At 40.1% G+C, this 18,875-nt stretch overlaps 1 protein-coding gene across 1 annotated transcript in view; it reads right to left on the reverse strand.

The window, feature by feature from the left end:
- Window positions 1-18,875, reverse strand: part of CSMD3 (CUB and Sushi multiple domains 3) — a 681,859-nt gene that overhangs the window by 246,373 nt on the left and 416,611 nt on the right. The window contains exons 21-22 of the mRNA XM_032181613.1: window positions 17,617-17,832; window positions 16,874-17,062 (exon numbers count right to left, since the gene is read on the reverse strand). Coding sequence (XP_032037504.1) covers window positions 16,874-17,062; window positions 17,617-17,832 — 405 coding nt within the window. The remainder of the gene's footprint in view (window positions 1-16,873; window positions 17,063-17,616; window positions 17,833-18,875) is intronic.

Consider the following 18,875-nt stretch of genomic DNA (forward strand, 5'->3'; position numbering starts at 1 on the left):
ATTTCCAGAGGAGACTCCCTGACCTCTCTGGCAGAAGGAAAAAGAAGGAAATGTAGAAGACAGAAAAGGAAAAAGGATGTTTTCAGAAAACTTATTTTTTTTTTTTTACTTTTTTTTTTCAGAAGTAAAAGCAAACTCACATGGGAACAGGAAGACTATGACCATTCTTTAAAATATACTTAGAGCTGTATCTATTGTGAAACATATATGGAGAAAAGTAACTAGGTGTATCAGCTAAGCAAAAGAAAACTATTTTAAAGTCAGCATCTTCCAGCTAATGTTGGGAGAAAATAAAAATACTAGAAATAAATAAATAAATAAATAAATAAATAAATAAATAAATAAATAAATAAATAAATAAAGCATGGCCTTGAGAAAGCCAGTGTTGGAAAAAGTTCTACACAGCTGGAAAGCTGACTAGATTATTTTCTTAACAAAGAAAAGATATTGGACTAACTATGGATTATAAATTGTCACGACTGCTATGGTGAAAATTAATGTTATTTAGCAAATAGGCAGCCTGATAAGGGAGGGAAGAAAAAAAAAAAAAAAGACAAGAAAGGAGGCCTGAGTGTACTGGGTTTACATGGTAAGGGGGACTGCAGATGTGGCCTCTGTGAGAAATGCCCAGAAGCTGCCCAATGTCAGATAAGAGCCAGCTCTATCTGGCTCCAAATGGACCTGCTGCTGGTCAGAGCTGAGCCAATGAGTGAAGTTTGTCATGTGTCTGTGAGAGCAAATTTAAGAAAGGGAAATAACTACTGTGCCACGGCATCTGGGAGAGAGGAGTCAGAAAATGTAGGAAGAAACAGCCCTGCAAACTCCATGATCAGTGCAGCAGGAGGGCAGGAGGTACTCCAGGCATGCAGCAGCAGTTCCCCTGCGGCCTGTGGAGAGGCCCCTGGTGGAGCAGGCTGTCCCCCTGCAGCCTATGGGTCCCACAGCAGAGCAGTTCTCCACACTATGGCCCGTGGAGAGACCCCCACAGGAATAGACTCCAGGCCACACCCACAGGAGCAGGTGAGCAGGAGCAGGAGCTGCTGCCCATTGGGGATCCATGTTGGAGCAGTTTGCTCTTGATGGACAGTCCCTGTGGTACGGACCCATGTTGGAGCAGTTCTTGAGCTGCTGCCTGTGGGAAGCCCGTGCAGGATCAGTTTGGGAAGGACAGCAACCCGAGGGGGCAAAGAGTGACTGTGAAGGAGCAGCAGAGACAATCGTTAGGGACTGTCCACAACCCCCATTCCCCGTTACTGTGTGCTTCTTGAGGGGAGGACACAGAAGAGGGTGGATGAGGGAGGAAGGTGTTTTCAGTTTGCTTTTTAGTTTCTCACTGTCCTTGTCTGCTAGTGATAGCCAATAAATTATATTAATCTCCCTACATTAGGTCTGTTTTGCCTGTGATGGTAATTGGTGAACGATTTCCCCATCCTTATCTCAACCCTTGAGCTCTTTTCCATTATATTTTCTCCCCTCCTTCCCTGAAGGAGGAGGAGTGAAAGAGTGGTTGTGATGGAATTCAGTTTATCAGCAGGGTAGAAAGACCACATGAAGAAAAAAAGACAGAAGAAATATTGGCATAAGAAGACTTTTTACATTTCAATAGAAATATAGGTAATTCCAAGAGAGTACAGTGTGTGTTGAATCTAAACACTGGTTTTGGTGATTATTATTAAATTAAAACATAAAAAGAAAGCATATAAGGAAGGACTGTACTCTGACAGATCTTCAATCTTCATTATTGTTCATCAAAAAAGTTTAATTTTATCTATTTTTTCTTCTCTTAAGCAGCAATTGTTCATTTTTTCTTGTCTGTAATGTAGTCACAGGGAAATTTAAACTGGCTTCTTAAAAGCTAACTGTGACATTCAAAATTTTAAGGACCACTGGGCAGAGTCATCTGAATAAAGTCTAAATGCACTAGAATCAATTCAGAGACGTTATAACCCTACAAATGTACCTGAATTGTATATTCACTTTCTGTATCACAAGCTGAAAATGTATCCCTACAATATTGTTGAAAACATTGCTTACTCAGGACTAAACAGAGATTAGATTTTTTCTCCTAGATAAGTCTAAATGAACAAGTATTCAATACATTCTTTAAGGATTTTGTTAATCTGTTACTCAGAAACGATTTTTTTTTTCCGTCTATGTTTACGTTCAGAGCAGTTTCTTAACTTTAATTATTATTATTATTATGCGATTATATATGCTCATTAATAGATTGAACAAAATTTGACTGGGATGAAGACAATTAATATCAGACCATACTGTGCTGTGTTTTAGATTTATGACCAAAACAGTACTGGCAACACATCATTTTAGCTATTGCTGAACAATGCTTGCACAGCATCAAAGCCATTGCTGTTTCTCATTCTGCCCCACCAGCAAGTAAGCTGGGTATGGACAAGCATCTGGGAAGAGAGAAAGCTGGAACAGCTAACCCCAAGTGACCAGAGTTGCTATTCTATGTCATATAATGCCATGCTGAGCAATAAAACTAATCATAGAATCATAGAATATCCTGAGTTGGAAGGGACCCTTAAGGATCATCAAGTCCAACTCTTGACACCGCACAGGTCTACCCAAAAGTTCAGACCATGTGACTAAGTGCACAGTCCAATCTCTTCTTAAATTCAGACAGGCTCGGTGCAGTGACCACTTCCCTGGGGAGCCTGTTCCAGTGTGCAACCACCCTCTCTGTGAAGAACCCCCTCCTGACATCAAGCCTAAATTTCCCCTGCCTCAGCTTAACCCCGTTCCCGCGGGTCCTGTCACTGGTGTTAATGGAGAAAAGGTCTCCTGCCTCTCGACTCCCCCTTACGAGGAAGTTGTAGACTGTGATGAGGTCTCCCCTCAGCCTCCTCTTCTCCAGGCTGAACAGGCCCAGTGACCTCAGCCGTTCTTCGTACGTCTTCCCCTCCAGGCCTTTCACCATCTTCGTAGCCCTCCTCTGGACACTCTCCAACAGTTTCATGTCCTTTTTATACTGTGGTGCCCAGAACTGCACACAGTACTCGAGGTGAGGCCGCACCAGCGCAGAGTAGAGCAGGACAATCACCTCCCTTGACCTACTAGCGATGCCGTGCTTGATGCACCCCAGGACACGGTTGGCCCTCCTGGCTGCCAGGGCACATCCAGATTGTTTATAAAAATATTGAAAAGTACCGGCCCTAAAATGGAGCCTTGAGGGACCCCACTGGTGACCGCTCACCAGCCTGACGCAGCCCCATTTACCATAACCCTTTGGGCCCTGCCCGTTAGCCAATTGCTCACCCATCGTATGATGTTTTTATTTAGCTGTATGGTGGACATTTTGTCCAGTAGGATCCTATGGGAAACCGTGTCAAAAGCCTTGCTGAAGTCCAAAAAAATCACATCAGCTGGTTTCCCTTGGTCCACCATACGGGTGATCTTATCATAAAAGGAAATCAGGTTAGTTAGGCAGGACCTACCCTTCACAAACCCATGCTGGCTGGGACCAATGACTGCTTTGTCCCCCAGGTGCGCCTCAATAAGTTCAAGAACCAACTTCTCCATGATTTTACCAGGCACTGACGTGAGACTGACAGGCCTGTAATTGCTAGGGTCTTCTTTCTGACCCTTCTTGAAAATCGGCACAACATTTGCCAGCTTCCAGTCTACCGGGACCTCTCCAAATTCCCAGGATCGTTGAAAAATAATTGAGAGAGGTTCCGCGATGACGTCTGCCAGCTCTTTCAGCACCCGGGGATGAATCCCATCCTGACCCATGGACTTGTAGGGATCCAGGTGGAGTAGCAAATCCCGCACACGTTCAGGGTCGGTTGGGAGTTTGACATCCCCACCGTCCCGGTCCTCCAGCTCAGGGCACCCTGGGTCCCGAAGCCCATCATCGGCATTGAAGACAGAGGCAAAGAAGGCGTTAAGCGTCTCTGCTTTGCCTATGTCATTGTCTGTGAGGAGACCTTCCCTATCAAGGAGTGGCCCTATGTATTCTTTAGTTCTCCTTTTTCCATTCACATATCTAAAAAAACCCTTTTTATTTTCTCTCACAGACACAGCCAGCTTCAACTCTAGGTGTGCTTTGGCCACACGAACTTTCTCCCTACAAACACGAACAGCATCCCTGTATTCTTTCCATGACGCCTGGCCCTCCTTCCAGTAGTGAAACACTCTCTGTTTCCGCCTAATCTCCATTAGAACGTTCCTGGTCAGCCACGCCGGCCTCCTGCCCCGCCTGCCTGACTTGCTATATTTAGGAATTGGGGAACTAAGAACTAAGGGGGTTTCTACTAAATTGTTGTTTCTTGGAGATTCACTGGACATTTCTTTGCTGTTGGTGAGTGAGATAACTTTTTTTTTTTCTCCTTCTTGCTTTTTTACCCTTCCAATTCAACCAGGTGGGCACTCTGCTGCCGGCTGGGGTCGACCCACCATGTAGGTTAAGATCCTATAATATGCAGACTATTTCATAGTCATTTCACAAAATATTAAAAATATGTTGCACTAACAAAGGAGCCTCAAAAACCTATTCTAGTGCAAAATTTCCTAATATTCTTTTTTTTTTTTTCTTTTGTGTTCTCCCATGACATGCCATTTTGAATGTTCTTGAAATATTGGGGAATTTGCTTCAATAACCAGGAAGAAAATTCAATAAAAATAAATGCATTTTTATGATTAGATAGGAGTAATACATTGCACAGAAAAATGTTGGGAGTAACAGAAATCAAAACCTCTGACTAGCTCTCCAGTGTGGCTCACCAGTGTGGCTTTCTCACCATATTAGATTAAGACAAATAAATGTTAGTACTGACTATGTCTCTTCTGTTTGATGGTAGTAAGGCCTCAGATTTGAGTACCGTATTGAGCTTGAGGAAGTTCATTTCAAAGAATAAATAACTGGATAAATATAAGTATTTCAGAAGCAAGAGACAAGAATGATCACAGATCTGAAAAGACTGAAGATTGTTATGATTTGATAAGAAAAAAAATATGAGTCTTCAACATGTAGAAGCAACTGAAGAGAGAAGTGGAAAAACATATCAAATTAAATAGGCTTGCATGTGATTATTTCTAATTACCATGTTCATCAGGATTTACAGCTAGCATTAATTCCATCACAGGTTTTCAACATTGAAATGATTAGTCATTTAATAGAACCAGTTAAATAAAAAGAACTATTAAAAATATTTCTACATTTGTAGAAAAGCCTATTGTTAAAATTGTTCCCGCACAACACCATGTTCAATGGAATTCAGGGAATTCTATCATTTGAAAAGATAAACTTTGAAAATTCAGTACAAGTTATTTGAACATTACTTTTAAATGTAAGCGATATAAAGTCTTAATTTTAAATTCCTTTTTGAAATAGCATATCCTTAGAAAATGAATAATAAGAACATTAATTAACATGTATTATTTATTTATACAAACACCTGAGTAAACAAAGGAAAAAATAGCTTTTGCTTCTCTGGCATATTATTTCATTTAATTTTGACAAATGATAATTTATTATGATTTGTTATTTTTGTTTCAGGACTCACTGCATTGGCATTCTGTGCATCCATAAATGAATGTTTGATAAATATTCTGGCAAGAAACACGAATAGGATTGTTATCCACCTATATCTACAACTGTATATTGAATTTCTTTGTATTGTTGATCAGAACTATTTCCATAACTAAAGCAATATGAAAATTATTGAATTCTGTCAGTTCTGCTTTTTCTCTCTCTTTTTTTTTTTTTTTTTTTTTTTAATTTCAGCTAAATGGTTCTTACATTAAAGGGAAAAAAAAAGAATCTCTTCATTTTGTTTTCTTTTGCCATTTATTATAACAAACACAGAGGCTTCATAATCTCTCTTTTTAATTTTTAGATTAGAATGTGTATACAAACTCATGAACTCTTTTCCTGGCCCTTCTCTGAATTCCTACCAGTTGATGAACTCATGAACATGTAGGGGACACTACAAATGAAACTAAAGTTACTGCAAGCAGTCTCTGTCCAAATACTTCTATACAACTTATTATTTTTATCTCGAACCCAGCCATCAACGAACTGTTCTCAGTGACTCTTAAGTCAATTCCTTTGAATTCCTAATCCCATTAATTTAGAAGAACGATGACTCTCCTTTCTTTTTTTTTTTTTTTTTTCCTCTGTCATGGAGAGAGGTATCACGTGAGGTATCAACCTCACATTTATTTTATCATACAGACTAGATTATCTGTCCATTCATTTAGTTTATTATATCTAACAGGTTCTTCAAAGTTCTCTTCTGGTTTAAACTATTCTAATCAATATTGCTATCATGGAGTTCACTTTACTTTTAGAACACTAATGAATGCAGTAAAGCAACATTAGAACAAATACAAAACCTGAAATAATTTTAATTGATCATTTCTAGCATGCATGCTCTTCATTTTCATTGCTACCAAATTTTTGCTTCTCTAATGATAAATTCATAGAATCTCACATGAAAGCTTCTTAAGATTTAGTGGGGGAAAAAAAAAAAAAGGTTAAAGAGTTGCTCTTTATCCACTCCATATTCTTCATGAAAATTTAAATAATTATTTCTCAGTACAGGACCAAAAGCAATGGGTGAATGCTGACATGAAATTCTGACCTGTAAAGACTGTTATAACTGATGGTCTAGCTGTTGCAATGTCTGCCCAAGGTAAAAGAGAGGGGGTGAGAAGATGGATAATTTACCTAGAATTTTGACCAGTTAAAAAATGTTTCAGCTATGTACATGAGATGTTTTCTTAATATACAGACAATTATAGAGAAGATTACAATCTCTTATTTCCTCAGGTTGCAAAGGAGATAAGACTATACTGGGACTAAACCAAAGAGTGATAATAAAAACTGAGAATTACAGACAGCATGTCTTTTGTCTGTACTTAAAGATTACAGGCTGAGAAGAATTACTGACTCTTAAGTACCCTCGGTCTCCTGGATATTTTATGTAGGTATGCGCTTCCAGGAATCTCTGTACCATATCAACCAGACTTATCTGACATTTGGCAAATATGCCTTCTGTTGCTTCTCTTGTTCTTTTTGTATGTGGCACCAGAAATCCAGCAAGACCAATAAAGACTATCTTGTGATGATTCACTGAGAATCTGAGACAGCTAAGTTCCTAGACTAGGTATACTGACATAGCTACTGCATTTTTGTTTATTTTCTGTCCGTAAATTACAGGTTTTACTACATTAACTTAACTTTGCATTAAACTTCTAATAAAATCTGTTAGGTATAATTCTAAAATATATTAATGAGCTATGAATCTTTCTAAATTCTCAGGAAAAGAAAACAAGAGATATAGAAATACGGATAACCAAAACAGAAAAAAAGTACATAAGCCTACAAAGGTATCACAAAATGAAGGTTATTTTACTTATTTAAGTGGCCAACTTCAAGCAACCTAAGGGAGCTGATATCCCAAATTGCACTGAATTTTAATCACTGGAAACAAAATAATCTAGTATAAAATAATTTTGGCTACAGACATGTTTCTAAAAACAAACAAACAACAACGACAAAAAAAACACATAAACTTCATAATGACATTAATTTTGTAAGAGTACAGAATAGGTTGCGGGAAGATCACATGCTGTGACAGTCCAAAAACAGTCTAGGAGGCAGCAATAATACTTGTGGAATACAGAGCAAACTACTTCTTCCTACCACCTTGTATTTGCCTTTGGCTATACTGGAAAAGTGGCTCATTAGAATGCATAAACTTTAAGCAATTGCTTCATAGGAAGAGGGGATAAAAAGGAATCAGTACAACCAGAAAGGATTTAGAAACTGACACATGGATGGTATGCACTCAAATTTCTAGGCATTAAGAAGTTATCAATGGTACATATCATATGGTACATACATACTATCCACGAAGAACTGGTTGGTGACCTGGTACGGCACTTGGCCACTATTGACTGGCCTCCAACTGGACTTGACTCCATTTACCACGACTCTTTGGGCCCGACTATCCAGCCAGTTTCTAACCCAACGAAGCGTGCGCCAGTCCAAGCCAAGAGCAGCCAGTTTCTTGAGGAGAATGCTGTGGGAGACGGTGCCAAAAGGCTTACTGAAGTCAAGGTAGACCACATCCACAGCCTTTCCCTCATCCACCCAGCGCGTCACTTGGTCATAGATGGTATCCACTCAAATTTCTAGGCATTAAGAAGTTATCAATGGTACATATCAATGGTACATACATACTATCCACGAAGAACTGGTTGGTGACCTGGTACGGCACTTGGATGTGCACAAGTCGATGGGGCCGGATGGGATCCAACCAAGGGTACTGAGAGAACTGGCAGAGGAGCTGGCCAAGCCTCTTACCATCATTTATCAACAGTCCTGGCTATCGGGGGAGGTCCCAGTTGACTGGCAGCTAGCAAACGTGACACCCATCTACAAGAAGGGCCGGAGGGCAGACCCGGGAAACTACAGGCCTGTAAGTTTGACCTCAGTACCAGGGAAGCTCATGGAGCAGATTCTCTTGAGAGTAATCACGCAGCACTTGCAGGGCAAGCAGGTGATCAGGCCCAGTCAGCATGGGTTTATGAAAGGCAGGTCCGGCTTGACGAACCTGATCTCCTTCTATGACCATGTGTCGTGCTGGGTGGATGAGGGAAAGGCTGTGGATGTGGTCTACCTTGACTTCAACAAGGCTTTTGACACCGTTTCCCACAGCATTCTCCTCAAGAAACCGGCTGCTCTTGACTTGGACTGGCGCACGCTTCGTTGGGTTGGAAACTGGCTGGATAGCCAGGCCCAAAGAGTCGTGGTAAATGGAGTCAAGTCCAGTTGGAGGCCGGTCATTAGTGGCATCCCCCAGGGCTCGGTGCTGGGGCCGGTCCTCTTTAATATCTTCATCGATGACCTGGACGAGGGGATTGAGTGCACCCTCAGTAAGTTTGCAGATGACACCAAGCTCGGTGCGTGTGTCGATCTGCTTGAGGGTAGGAAGGCTCTGCAGGAGGATCTGGATAGGCTGCCCCAATGGGCTGAGGTCAACTGCATGAAGTTCAACAAGGCCAAGTGCCGGGTCCTCCACCTGCGGTGCAATTACCCCAAGCAGAGCTATAGGCTGGGAGATGAGTGGTTGGAAAGCTGCCAGGCGGAGAAGGACCTGAGAGTGATGGTTGATAGTCGGCTGAATATGAGCCAGCAGTGTGGTCAGGTGGCCAAGAAGGCCAATGGCATCCTGGCTTGCATAAGAAACAGTGTGACCAGCAGGGCTAGGGAGGTGATCGTCCCCCTGTACTCGGCTCTGGTGAGGCCGCACCTCGAGTACTGTGTTCAGTTTTGGGCCCCACGCTATAAGAAGGACATCGAGGTGCTTGAGTGGGTCCAGAGAAGGGCGACGAAGCTGGTGAGGGGCCTGGAGAACAAGTCCTAGGAGGAGCGGCTGAGGGAGCTGGGCTTGTTCAGCCTGGAGAAAAGGAGGCTCAGGGGTGACCTTATCGCTCTCTACAGGTACCTCAAAGGAGGCTGTAGCAAGGTGGGCGTTTGTCTGTTCTCCCACATGCCTGGTGACAAGACGAGGGGGAATGGGCTTAAGTTGCACCAGGGAAGTTTTAGTTTGGATATTAGGAAGAACTTCTTTACTGAAAGGGTTGTTAGACATTGGAAGGGGCTGCCCAGGGAAGTGGTGGAGTCACCATCCCTGGAAGTCTTTAAAAGACATTTAGATGTAGAGCTTAGGGATATGGTTTAGTGGGGACTGTTAGTGTTAGGTCAGAGGTTGGACTCGATGCTCTTGAGGTCTCTTCCAACCTAGAAATTCTGTGATTCTGTGATTCTGTGGTATCAGAGCAGCAATCTTTGTAAATAGGGCTTCCTTCTCAGCAGGGCTTGGAAGGTTTAAGTCCTCAGCAAGATGAATTTCAACACTTGTAGCTGATTCATATTCTGGTAAAGGACGTGGAAAGGCCACACAGATCCCATCTGAGATCTGAGGAAGGGTACCAAGACTCTTAGTGCAAGGTACAGCAAAGCAAGAACTACCCTCTAGTGTTTTGATGATTTTAGACAGAAAACCTACACAGCCTAGCCACAGATAAGACCTGTTTTAGGGTTGGGAACAGTGGAGCCACCAAAACCAGCTTGCATGAAACAAACAAACAAAAAGCAGCAGTAAAAGACCTATACTATCTGGGCTTCTGGTGGTAGCTTCCAAGCTACCTAAAATACCTGTATGAGGTATTTTTAGCATTAAAATAATTAAAGCATATCTTCTATTCTGTTCTTTATCCCACCTGCCCAATGAAATGACCAAGAGTTCATACTTATCCATTGGATGTAGACAAGGCAAGCATTTTGAAAACAAAGCTGTTAATCTAAAACAACACCTTATTATCATGCTGTTGATCATCCCCGCCCTGCCCCCCCCCAAAAAAAAAAAAAAAAAAATCAATAATAATAATAATTATTGCTATGGCACTAATGTCAAAGACATTTAACATACACAACGGACAATATATAGGCAAATAAAAAATGGGCTGAGACAACAAGGTATCTTCTGCAAGTGCTAAGTATATGTAAATACATAAAAGAAGAAAAAAAAGGAAACATCGGAATCGTATTCCATACTATTATATTATCACAGTAGATAACCAATAATTTGAAAGAATGAAACAGCATATAGAAGATTACTATTAGAACACAGAGAAGAAAAATAAAAATTAGAAAAAGCAGACTTCATAATTACTTTTGGAACTTATAATTTCTTCATATTTTGTGACAGGAAATACTGCTTTGTGTACATACAACCGTTAACAATCATGCATCTTTCTCATCTAAATTTGAATAAATTATACAGATAACAAATTACGCTAATGGATATAATTATACAGTTCATTATTTTTATTTATTTATTTTAAGAACTGTTACAATACACTATAAGTAGAGATAGAAGCAACCTCATGTTTACAAGCCTTGGTCCTCATGGAGGACTTCAACCACCCCAACATATTTGAGGGACAACCCAGCTGGGTGTAAGCAATCCAGAAGGTTTCCTGGAATCTGTTGAAATAATCTCCTTCTCTAAGTGACAGAGAAGCCAATGAGTAGAAGATTTATGCTGGACCCTGTTCTCACTAACAAGGAGGGGCTTGTGGAAAATATGAAGGTCAAAGGTCAGTTTTGGCTTCAGTGAATGCGACCAAAGAAAGTACCATGAAATGGTGGAGTTCAAGATCCTTAGGATAGTGAGAAAGGCACACAGCAAACTCACAATTTTGGGATTTCAGGAGAGCAGACTATGCTTTTCAAGGATCTGCTTGATAGACATTCATGGGTTAGGTGCCCTTGGTAGACATGCCCTGAAGGAAGAGGGGAAGGAAGAAAGCTTGTTAATATTCAAGCATCTCTGCCTCCATGCTCAGGATCAATGCATCCCAACAAACAGGAAGTCAGGCAAAAATGCCAGAAGGCCTGCATGGATGAACAAGGAGCACCTAACCAAACACAAACTCAGAAAGGAAGCCTACAGAGGCTGGAAGCAAGGACAGGTAACCTGGGAGGAATACAGAGACACTATCAGAGCATCCAGGAGTTAGGACAGCTGAAGCCCAAATGGAATTGCAACTGGCCAGGGATGTCAAGGGCAATAAGAAGGGCTTTTATATATCAGTGAAAAAAAAAAGACTAGGGAAAATGTGCACCCTCTTCTGAAGGAAACAGATGACATGGTTATAGAGGACAGTGAAAGGGCCAAGGAACCAAATGCCTACTTTGCTTGAGTCTTTACCAGCAAGACTGGCCTTTAGGAATCCTAGGTCCTAGACGCCAGGCTGAAAGGCTGGAACAAGGAATGTTTACCTTTGGTGGAAGAGGATAAGGTCAGGGAATACTTTGGCAAATTGGACATTCCTGGGTCCTGAGGTATGCACCCATGAACATTGAGGGAGCTTGCAGATGTAAGTACAAGACCACTTTCTATAATTTTTGGTTGATTGTGGCAACTGGGAGAAGTGCACCCAAAGTCTGGAAGAAAGCAAATGTTACTCTCATCTTCAAGAAGGGCACGAAGAAGGACTCAGGGAACTAAAGGCTGGTCAGCTTCACCTTGATCCCTGAGAAGGTGATGGAACAGCTAATCCTGGAAAACATTTCCAGGTGCAGGAAGGAGAAGATCCTCTTAGAGAAGCTGTTGAAGTATGGACTGGATGAACACAGTGAGATGGATCAAAACTGGCTGAACAGCTGGACCTAAATGGTAGTGGTCAGTGGCACATAGCCTAGCTGGAGACCAGTATTACATGGAATAACTGAGGTGTCAATACTGGATCCAATCCTGTTTAAGGTCTTCATTAATGAACTAGAAAATGGGGTACAGTGGATCCTCAGTAAATTTGCAGATGACACATAACTTGGGGGAATGGCAGATTCACCAGAGGGCCATGTGGACCATTCACCAGACATCCAGAGGAACCTCAACAGGCTGGAGAAATGGGCTGACAAGAATCTTGTCAAGTTCAGCAAGACATGCAAAGTTCTACACCTGTGAGGAACAGCCCCAGGCACCAGTACATGCTGGGCACCACACAGCTGGAAAGTAGCTTTGCAGAAAAGGTCATGGGAGACCCGGTGGACACCACGTTGAACATGAATCAGCAATATGCCTTTAGAAAGAAGGCCAACAGTATTCCTGACTGCACTAAGCAAAGTATCACCGGCAGGTCAAGAGAGGTGATCTTTCCCCTCTATTCAGCATAGGTGAAGCTGCACCTGGAGTATTGTGTCCAGTTCTGGGCTATGCAGTACAAGAGAGACATGGACACATGAAAAAGAATCCAGAAAAAGGCCATCAAGAAGTTCAAGGGACAGAAGCACCACTAATGTAAGGAGAGGCTGAGAGAGTTGGGACTATTCAGTCTACAGAAGAGGAGGCTTGGATGACCTTATCAATGTATGTAAACACGTGAAGGGAGAGTGAGTGATCACTGGTACAAGTTGCCCATGTGTCATGGAGTGTCCATTCTTGGAGATCTTCAAAAGCTGTCTGGAACTGGTCTTGGGCATCCTGTTCTAGGTGTCCCTGCTTGAGCAGGGGTTTAGACCAAATGACCTCCAGAGGTCTCTTCCAATTTCAACCATGCTGTGATTCTGTGAAACTGACATATTTCTCTTTCAAATATAAAATTTGCTATTTGTGCTATTTGTGTTTGTATGTTCTTTCTTTGAAGTCTCTGATATCTGGGGGTTTCAGAACAACTGCTAACAACTAGTGACTGTTATGGGACACTATGCAAGCCCCTGATATCTGGCCAGGTGGCCAGGAGATTAAGGAGAAGAAAAAAGAAACTGAAGGACGGCTAGGAGACAAAACTTGCAGGGGACACTGTGTAAGTTTTTGACATGCTGCCAAGGAGTACAAAGGGGAAGGACAAGAAGAAAAAAAAACCTGAGAGGAAGACTATGAGCCTTCAGCATGAAAGACCCCCAGAGACCCCCAGAGGGACCACCGGAGACTGATGCACATGCTCCAGTAGGAGGGACTGGGTCCCGGAAGCTAATTATAATAACCCATTTTTTTTAGAAGTAGTAATGAATATGTATTAGTCTAGGAGCATAAAAATCAGCTACTTGATGTAACTGGTGTGCGTCCTGGTGGAGCAGAGACTCCCGGTGCATGCAGCGCTGTTCGCTTACCTCTATTCTTTTAATAAATTAAACTTTGATTATAATCCTATTTTGAAGACTGAGCCATTTATAACATTGCTAATAAAAGGAACCAACTTAGTCATGTACAAACAATCAATCAATTACACTAATTCAGACTCTACTGTTGAAGGATTTTTCACAAGACATTGATTCCACTGATTTTTCAAATTTTGAATTTAGTCAAGGTCAGGATTACTAAGTGCGCAAGATACTGTACAGTACTTTTTCAGCCAGTAAACTACATCTGAACATCACCAGAACAATTCATTCTGATTGGTCATAAACTCTGTGCATCCTAGAGCCTTAAACATCAAGAGCATGTGAACAAAGAACCAGTCACAGATAACATCAATTGTTCTGACATTCTATTTATTCCTAGAGTCTTTCTGAAGGCCCCAAACACTATCTTCTGTCACATAGCTGGAATTTCTTATTTTGTAAATGAAAGCACTTTTATTATATGCTAAAGAAGCACTTTGGTCACTTTAAGTGTGTCTACACTACTAAATGCATCCACTCCTGGAAGAGATAAGTGGTGACAATGGTGTCCATCTACACCACTCAGAGCTAAACCCATCTGGAGAAGCCCAGGAACGTCTTTAACAAACACTGTTACATGGTTTGGGTGTCCTCTGTGGTGCTTCTGTGGTCCAAAAGCATGACTAATTTTCTCTGTGTTCAGAATATCCAAAATTATTTGAGAACTATACTACACCCAGAATAACAGTGGCTATTTGTTGTACAGAATTAAGCAAATTTGCAATATGACATGAAGATTGGCACGGTTGTGACTGACTATACAAAACAGGCTTTGACTGTATGTGTAAATGAAAAAGCTGTTAGGAGGTCTCCACAAGGCATTGGGGCCAAGTCTAGCAAAGTTCGACTCATATCACCTACTGGAAGGGTATTCTGTGGTGAACTATCCTTAAAATAAAACCTTGTTGGGGATATAAAGGGAAACTAAATGGCTAGCACCTGAAGAGACCACAGAATGAGTAAAGAACTATGCAATTTGTACTATCAAAGGACCAAGACACAGGTGGAAGTAGACAACCAAGATATGTAACGTACAGCTGTTCATTATGAGCATTTACTAATAAAACAGAAATAATAGTATGACCCACAGGACTCAACTAACTATCCCTATCAAGAGGATGCATAATCAAGAACACAGGAAGATTCAAGTTGGAAGGGACCTTAGGATATCTCTAGTTCATCCTCCTGCTCAAAGAAGGCTCGGCCCTGAGGTCAGACCAGGTTGCTCAGGGCTTTAACCAGTTGGGACTTGAAAACCTCCAAGGGTGGATACCACCACCTCTCTGGGCAACCTGTCCCACTCTTTGACATTTTCTTCATAAAAAGGTTTCTGTTTATTTCCAGTCTGAAATTTTATTGTTTCATCTTATGCCTTTTCCTTTCATCCTCCTATCATAAACCCCTGTGAAGAGCCTTAATGGTCTCCTCACAGGTACTCAGGGCTGCTATTAGGTTCTATTGAAGCTTCAGTCTGGAAAGGACCAATTGTCTCACCTTTTGTTGCAGGATCAGTGGTCCAGCTACTAACCATAATTTATTTGTGTCTTTCTTGTATTGCATTGACCATGTGAGCACAAATAGTATGAACAGTGGTTCACTTCCAAGTGGGCTTTTGAGTTTGGGAAAATGTATATATCAGAAATATTAACACTTGTGAATCACTTTCTGTAGAAAATGCCAGACATGAGCAACATGAACAATATATAGATTTCTGAATCCAGTAAAAGTGGTCAATGGAAGTTGGATTATTTACAGGGAGAAAGTAGTTCAGTAAGTTGTTCTAGTGGAGACCATCTTTCATTTTCAAAGACAAGGAGAAAACACATTGACTGAAACATAATTCAATCCTTGCATACCAGCTTTTGTCTCTCTCTCTTTCTCTCTCTCTCTTTTTCTATTTTTTCCTAGTACAAAAATATAGATATTATTTTCTATGTCATGAAAACTAAATAGCAATTATTTACATTTTTGTTTCTGCACAAGGTGTTTACTGATAATTTACTGATTCATTTTCAGTATATTAACATTTCCAGGTATTTATTACTAAAATTTCACCCATTTTCACAGCTTTGCATGCATTCATTATTTTTCTTCTGGTTAAAAAACCACCATCTCCTACACAAAAATAATTTTTATTCATACACTACACTGACCTACACTGACCTAGCCTCTAAACCATCTTTTCTGTAAATGCACACATAAACGTTGCTTGTGTATTTGTGAAATTCAGAACTAAATTTTTGATACAGTAACTAACACAGAGTATAAGCAAACAAGTAAATCAATTATTATACAATCAGATCCTGAAAGAAATGGGTTTCACTATCATGCAATTTAGTTTGAAGAAAAGAAAAAAAGATTCCGAATGCACATTGATATAGATATTTTCATACATAACATTTCCATAAGTAAAAAATTACAGACACTTAAGTAACTATCTTACTTTTTAGAAATATTATGCTTTTTTTCCTTTTCCTTTTTTTCTTTTCCTTTTCCTTTTCCAACAATTCTCCATAGAAGTGAAACAAAAGACCTTTAGGAAGAATTCATCTCAGACAACTTTAGCCATTAAAAGTTAAGTTTCCAGTCAAACCTACTTACGTAGGTTACCCCTACAGTAAGTGGAAAGTTTTATGAACCATTAGAGGTTGCTTCAGTTATCATAGCTATTGTTTTCAAGCCAGAACAACTGTTCTCTGAAGATACCCTTCTCTAACTTATCTAGGAAGCCCATGTTGTCTGTTCTTCTACACATGGACCTACTTGTATGAAACATATCTGGTTTAAGTTATCTAATTATATTTATGCATTTTTGTAATACAGGTATCACCTGGAAATTTGCACTGACAAACGAAAGCCAGTTATTAGATATCTGAACTGGTAAATATTGACTTAAGTTTATACCCAGTTTTCCTAAGGTATTTATCAAAATAAGAACAGTAAGGATTTTGTCCTCAGTTTGAAATGTTATGAAATCTATGAATAATTCTAATATTAATTATATTAAAAATAAATTAAAAAGAAAGAAATTTTACTAAAGAGATATGGAGGATATGAAAGTACCTTACAAATTAAGAGGTGTATTACCATGCATTTCCATGCTGTATATATGCAAATCCATGGACAATGACTACACATACAAGCAAATGAAAGCAGCTGACCACGTACCCACACACCTTGGCAGAGGTGCACTCCATACTCGTCGGCCACCACCTAGACAAATAATCTCTGAAGCTCCTTCCAAACGATATCCAGACGAACAGGAGAATGTCAGAGTATCTCCCACTCCAAAATTAAATCCTATTCTTTTACCAAACTGTGGGATCCCAGGATCTTCACAAGGTTCTAGATTATATTCTGAAAGCAAGAGAGCAAGTCAGCTTGTACAAGCGAGAACAATTTGTGTTTCCTATCAGCCTTTTTTCTAATCTTGCAATCTACTAATTTCTGTGTATTTCCAACTGACCTTGGATAAAGATTTCAGTTTTAAAAACACAATGAATGCATGAATGTTAAGTTGGCAATTAGACTACCTTCAAAAGCTAGATTAATGAATGCATTCATAACATTTTTAAGATGCATAACACAACATGCTTTATCACACTTATTAGAGCCATAAATGCCCCAGATACATAACACAAATGAAAACAACGGTACAGTGTAAGAGTCTGACTGACTGACTCATGGGCTTATCTGGAATTTCACTAACTGAAATTAGACCAATTCTATTTCTTCCCCTCACTTGAATGCTGCTTACAGTTTAGTGTCATGTTACTTATCATGTCGCAGAAATTTCAGAGAGATTTTCTTGCTTTCAAATTGCTGTGCTTAAACAAACAAACAAACAAACTTAAATAATTTTATGATTCAGTATATCATAAAAAAAGCTATTCCAGTTGTTGTTTCCTTACCAGAGAAAGAAATGTTAAATCCTTCATATGATATAGAAAAATCTGATATAAAGCGTAACTGGGCTCTGAAATTTCCATAGAGACCTGCATTGATTGGTGAAGGAAGCTCTGAGCCAGTCAGACGTGCTAATGGTTGTGTGAAACTGCCATTCTCTGTTATTAGTAAGTAGTCGTGATGATCCTCCAAATGGAAAGTGTAGAAGGTGAACTGTACTCCTATTAGAAAAAGTAGAATTAATTTATGTATCACACAGTTAACATGAATGTTACTAAGACAATGATTAAACCAATACATTTCATTATGAATTATGGTTCAGAAAAGAAAGACTTTCAGTACTTAAAGGGGGCTCATAGAAAAGATGGAGAGTTGGAGATTTATTTATTTTTTTCTTTTTTTTTTTTTTTTTTTGCATGGGCAAATAGTGATAGGACAAGGGGAAATGGTTTTAAACTAAAAGAGGGGAGATTTAGATTAGACCTTAGGAAGAAATCCTTTACTCAGTGTGATAAGGCACCGGAACAGGTTGCCCAGATAAGTTAGGTATGCTCCATTCCTGGAGGTGTTCAAGGTCAGGCTGGATGGGGCTCTTGGAAACCTTATCTAGTGGGTGGCATCTCTGTCCATGGCAGGGGGATTGGAACTAGATGATCTTTAAGGTCTCCTTCAACACAAGCCATTCTATGATTCTATGATCTTTGGGATTCATGCTTAGTCTTTCTGGACTAAGAATAAGTCTTTCTGGAATGGGAATAACGAGAGCAATCCCTTGGGTCTTAGAGACCTCTAGTTAATGTCTTAGCTTTTCAGAAATGGGAAAATTGTTCAGCCTTTTAAAGTAGATACCCTCTTTTCTTCTTAGAGCTCCCCAAGCCAAGGATCCAGATAAACATGCCTTTACTTAGTAGCACTAGTGCTTACTTAGAAGCACTTTGTAGCTTGCGTATCCAGATAAACATGCCCTTACTTAGTAGCACTGGTAAAGAAATTACTGGATCAGGTTGCATTTTACGTATAAGATAAAACAAAACAATCCCCAAAATATCTTTAGGAATTAAAATATCTTAATCTAATAATTGTATAAGCAAAATCACTCATCTGCTTTGAGCATTGTATTTATTATCTTCAAAGAAAGTTTTTTTGTAGCAACTCAAAACATTGGAATTCCTATGAATTCACTGAGGTTAACTGAATTTTGTTCAAACACAAACTCAAATTTTAACTACAGGGAATGTTTCAGGCAATTTTACAGATTGCCATG

This window comes from Aythya fuligula, chromosome 2, assembly GCF_009819795.1.
Source record: "Aythya fuligula isolate bAytFul2 chromosome 2, bAytFul2.pri, whole genome shotgun sequence".
NCBI classification, from domain to species: domain Eukaryota; kingdom Metazoa; phylum Chordata; class Aves; order Anseriformes; family Anatidae; genus Aythya; species Aythya fuligula.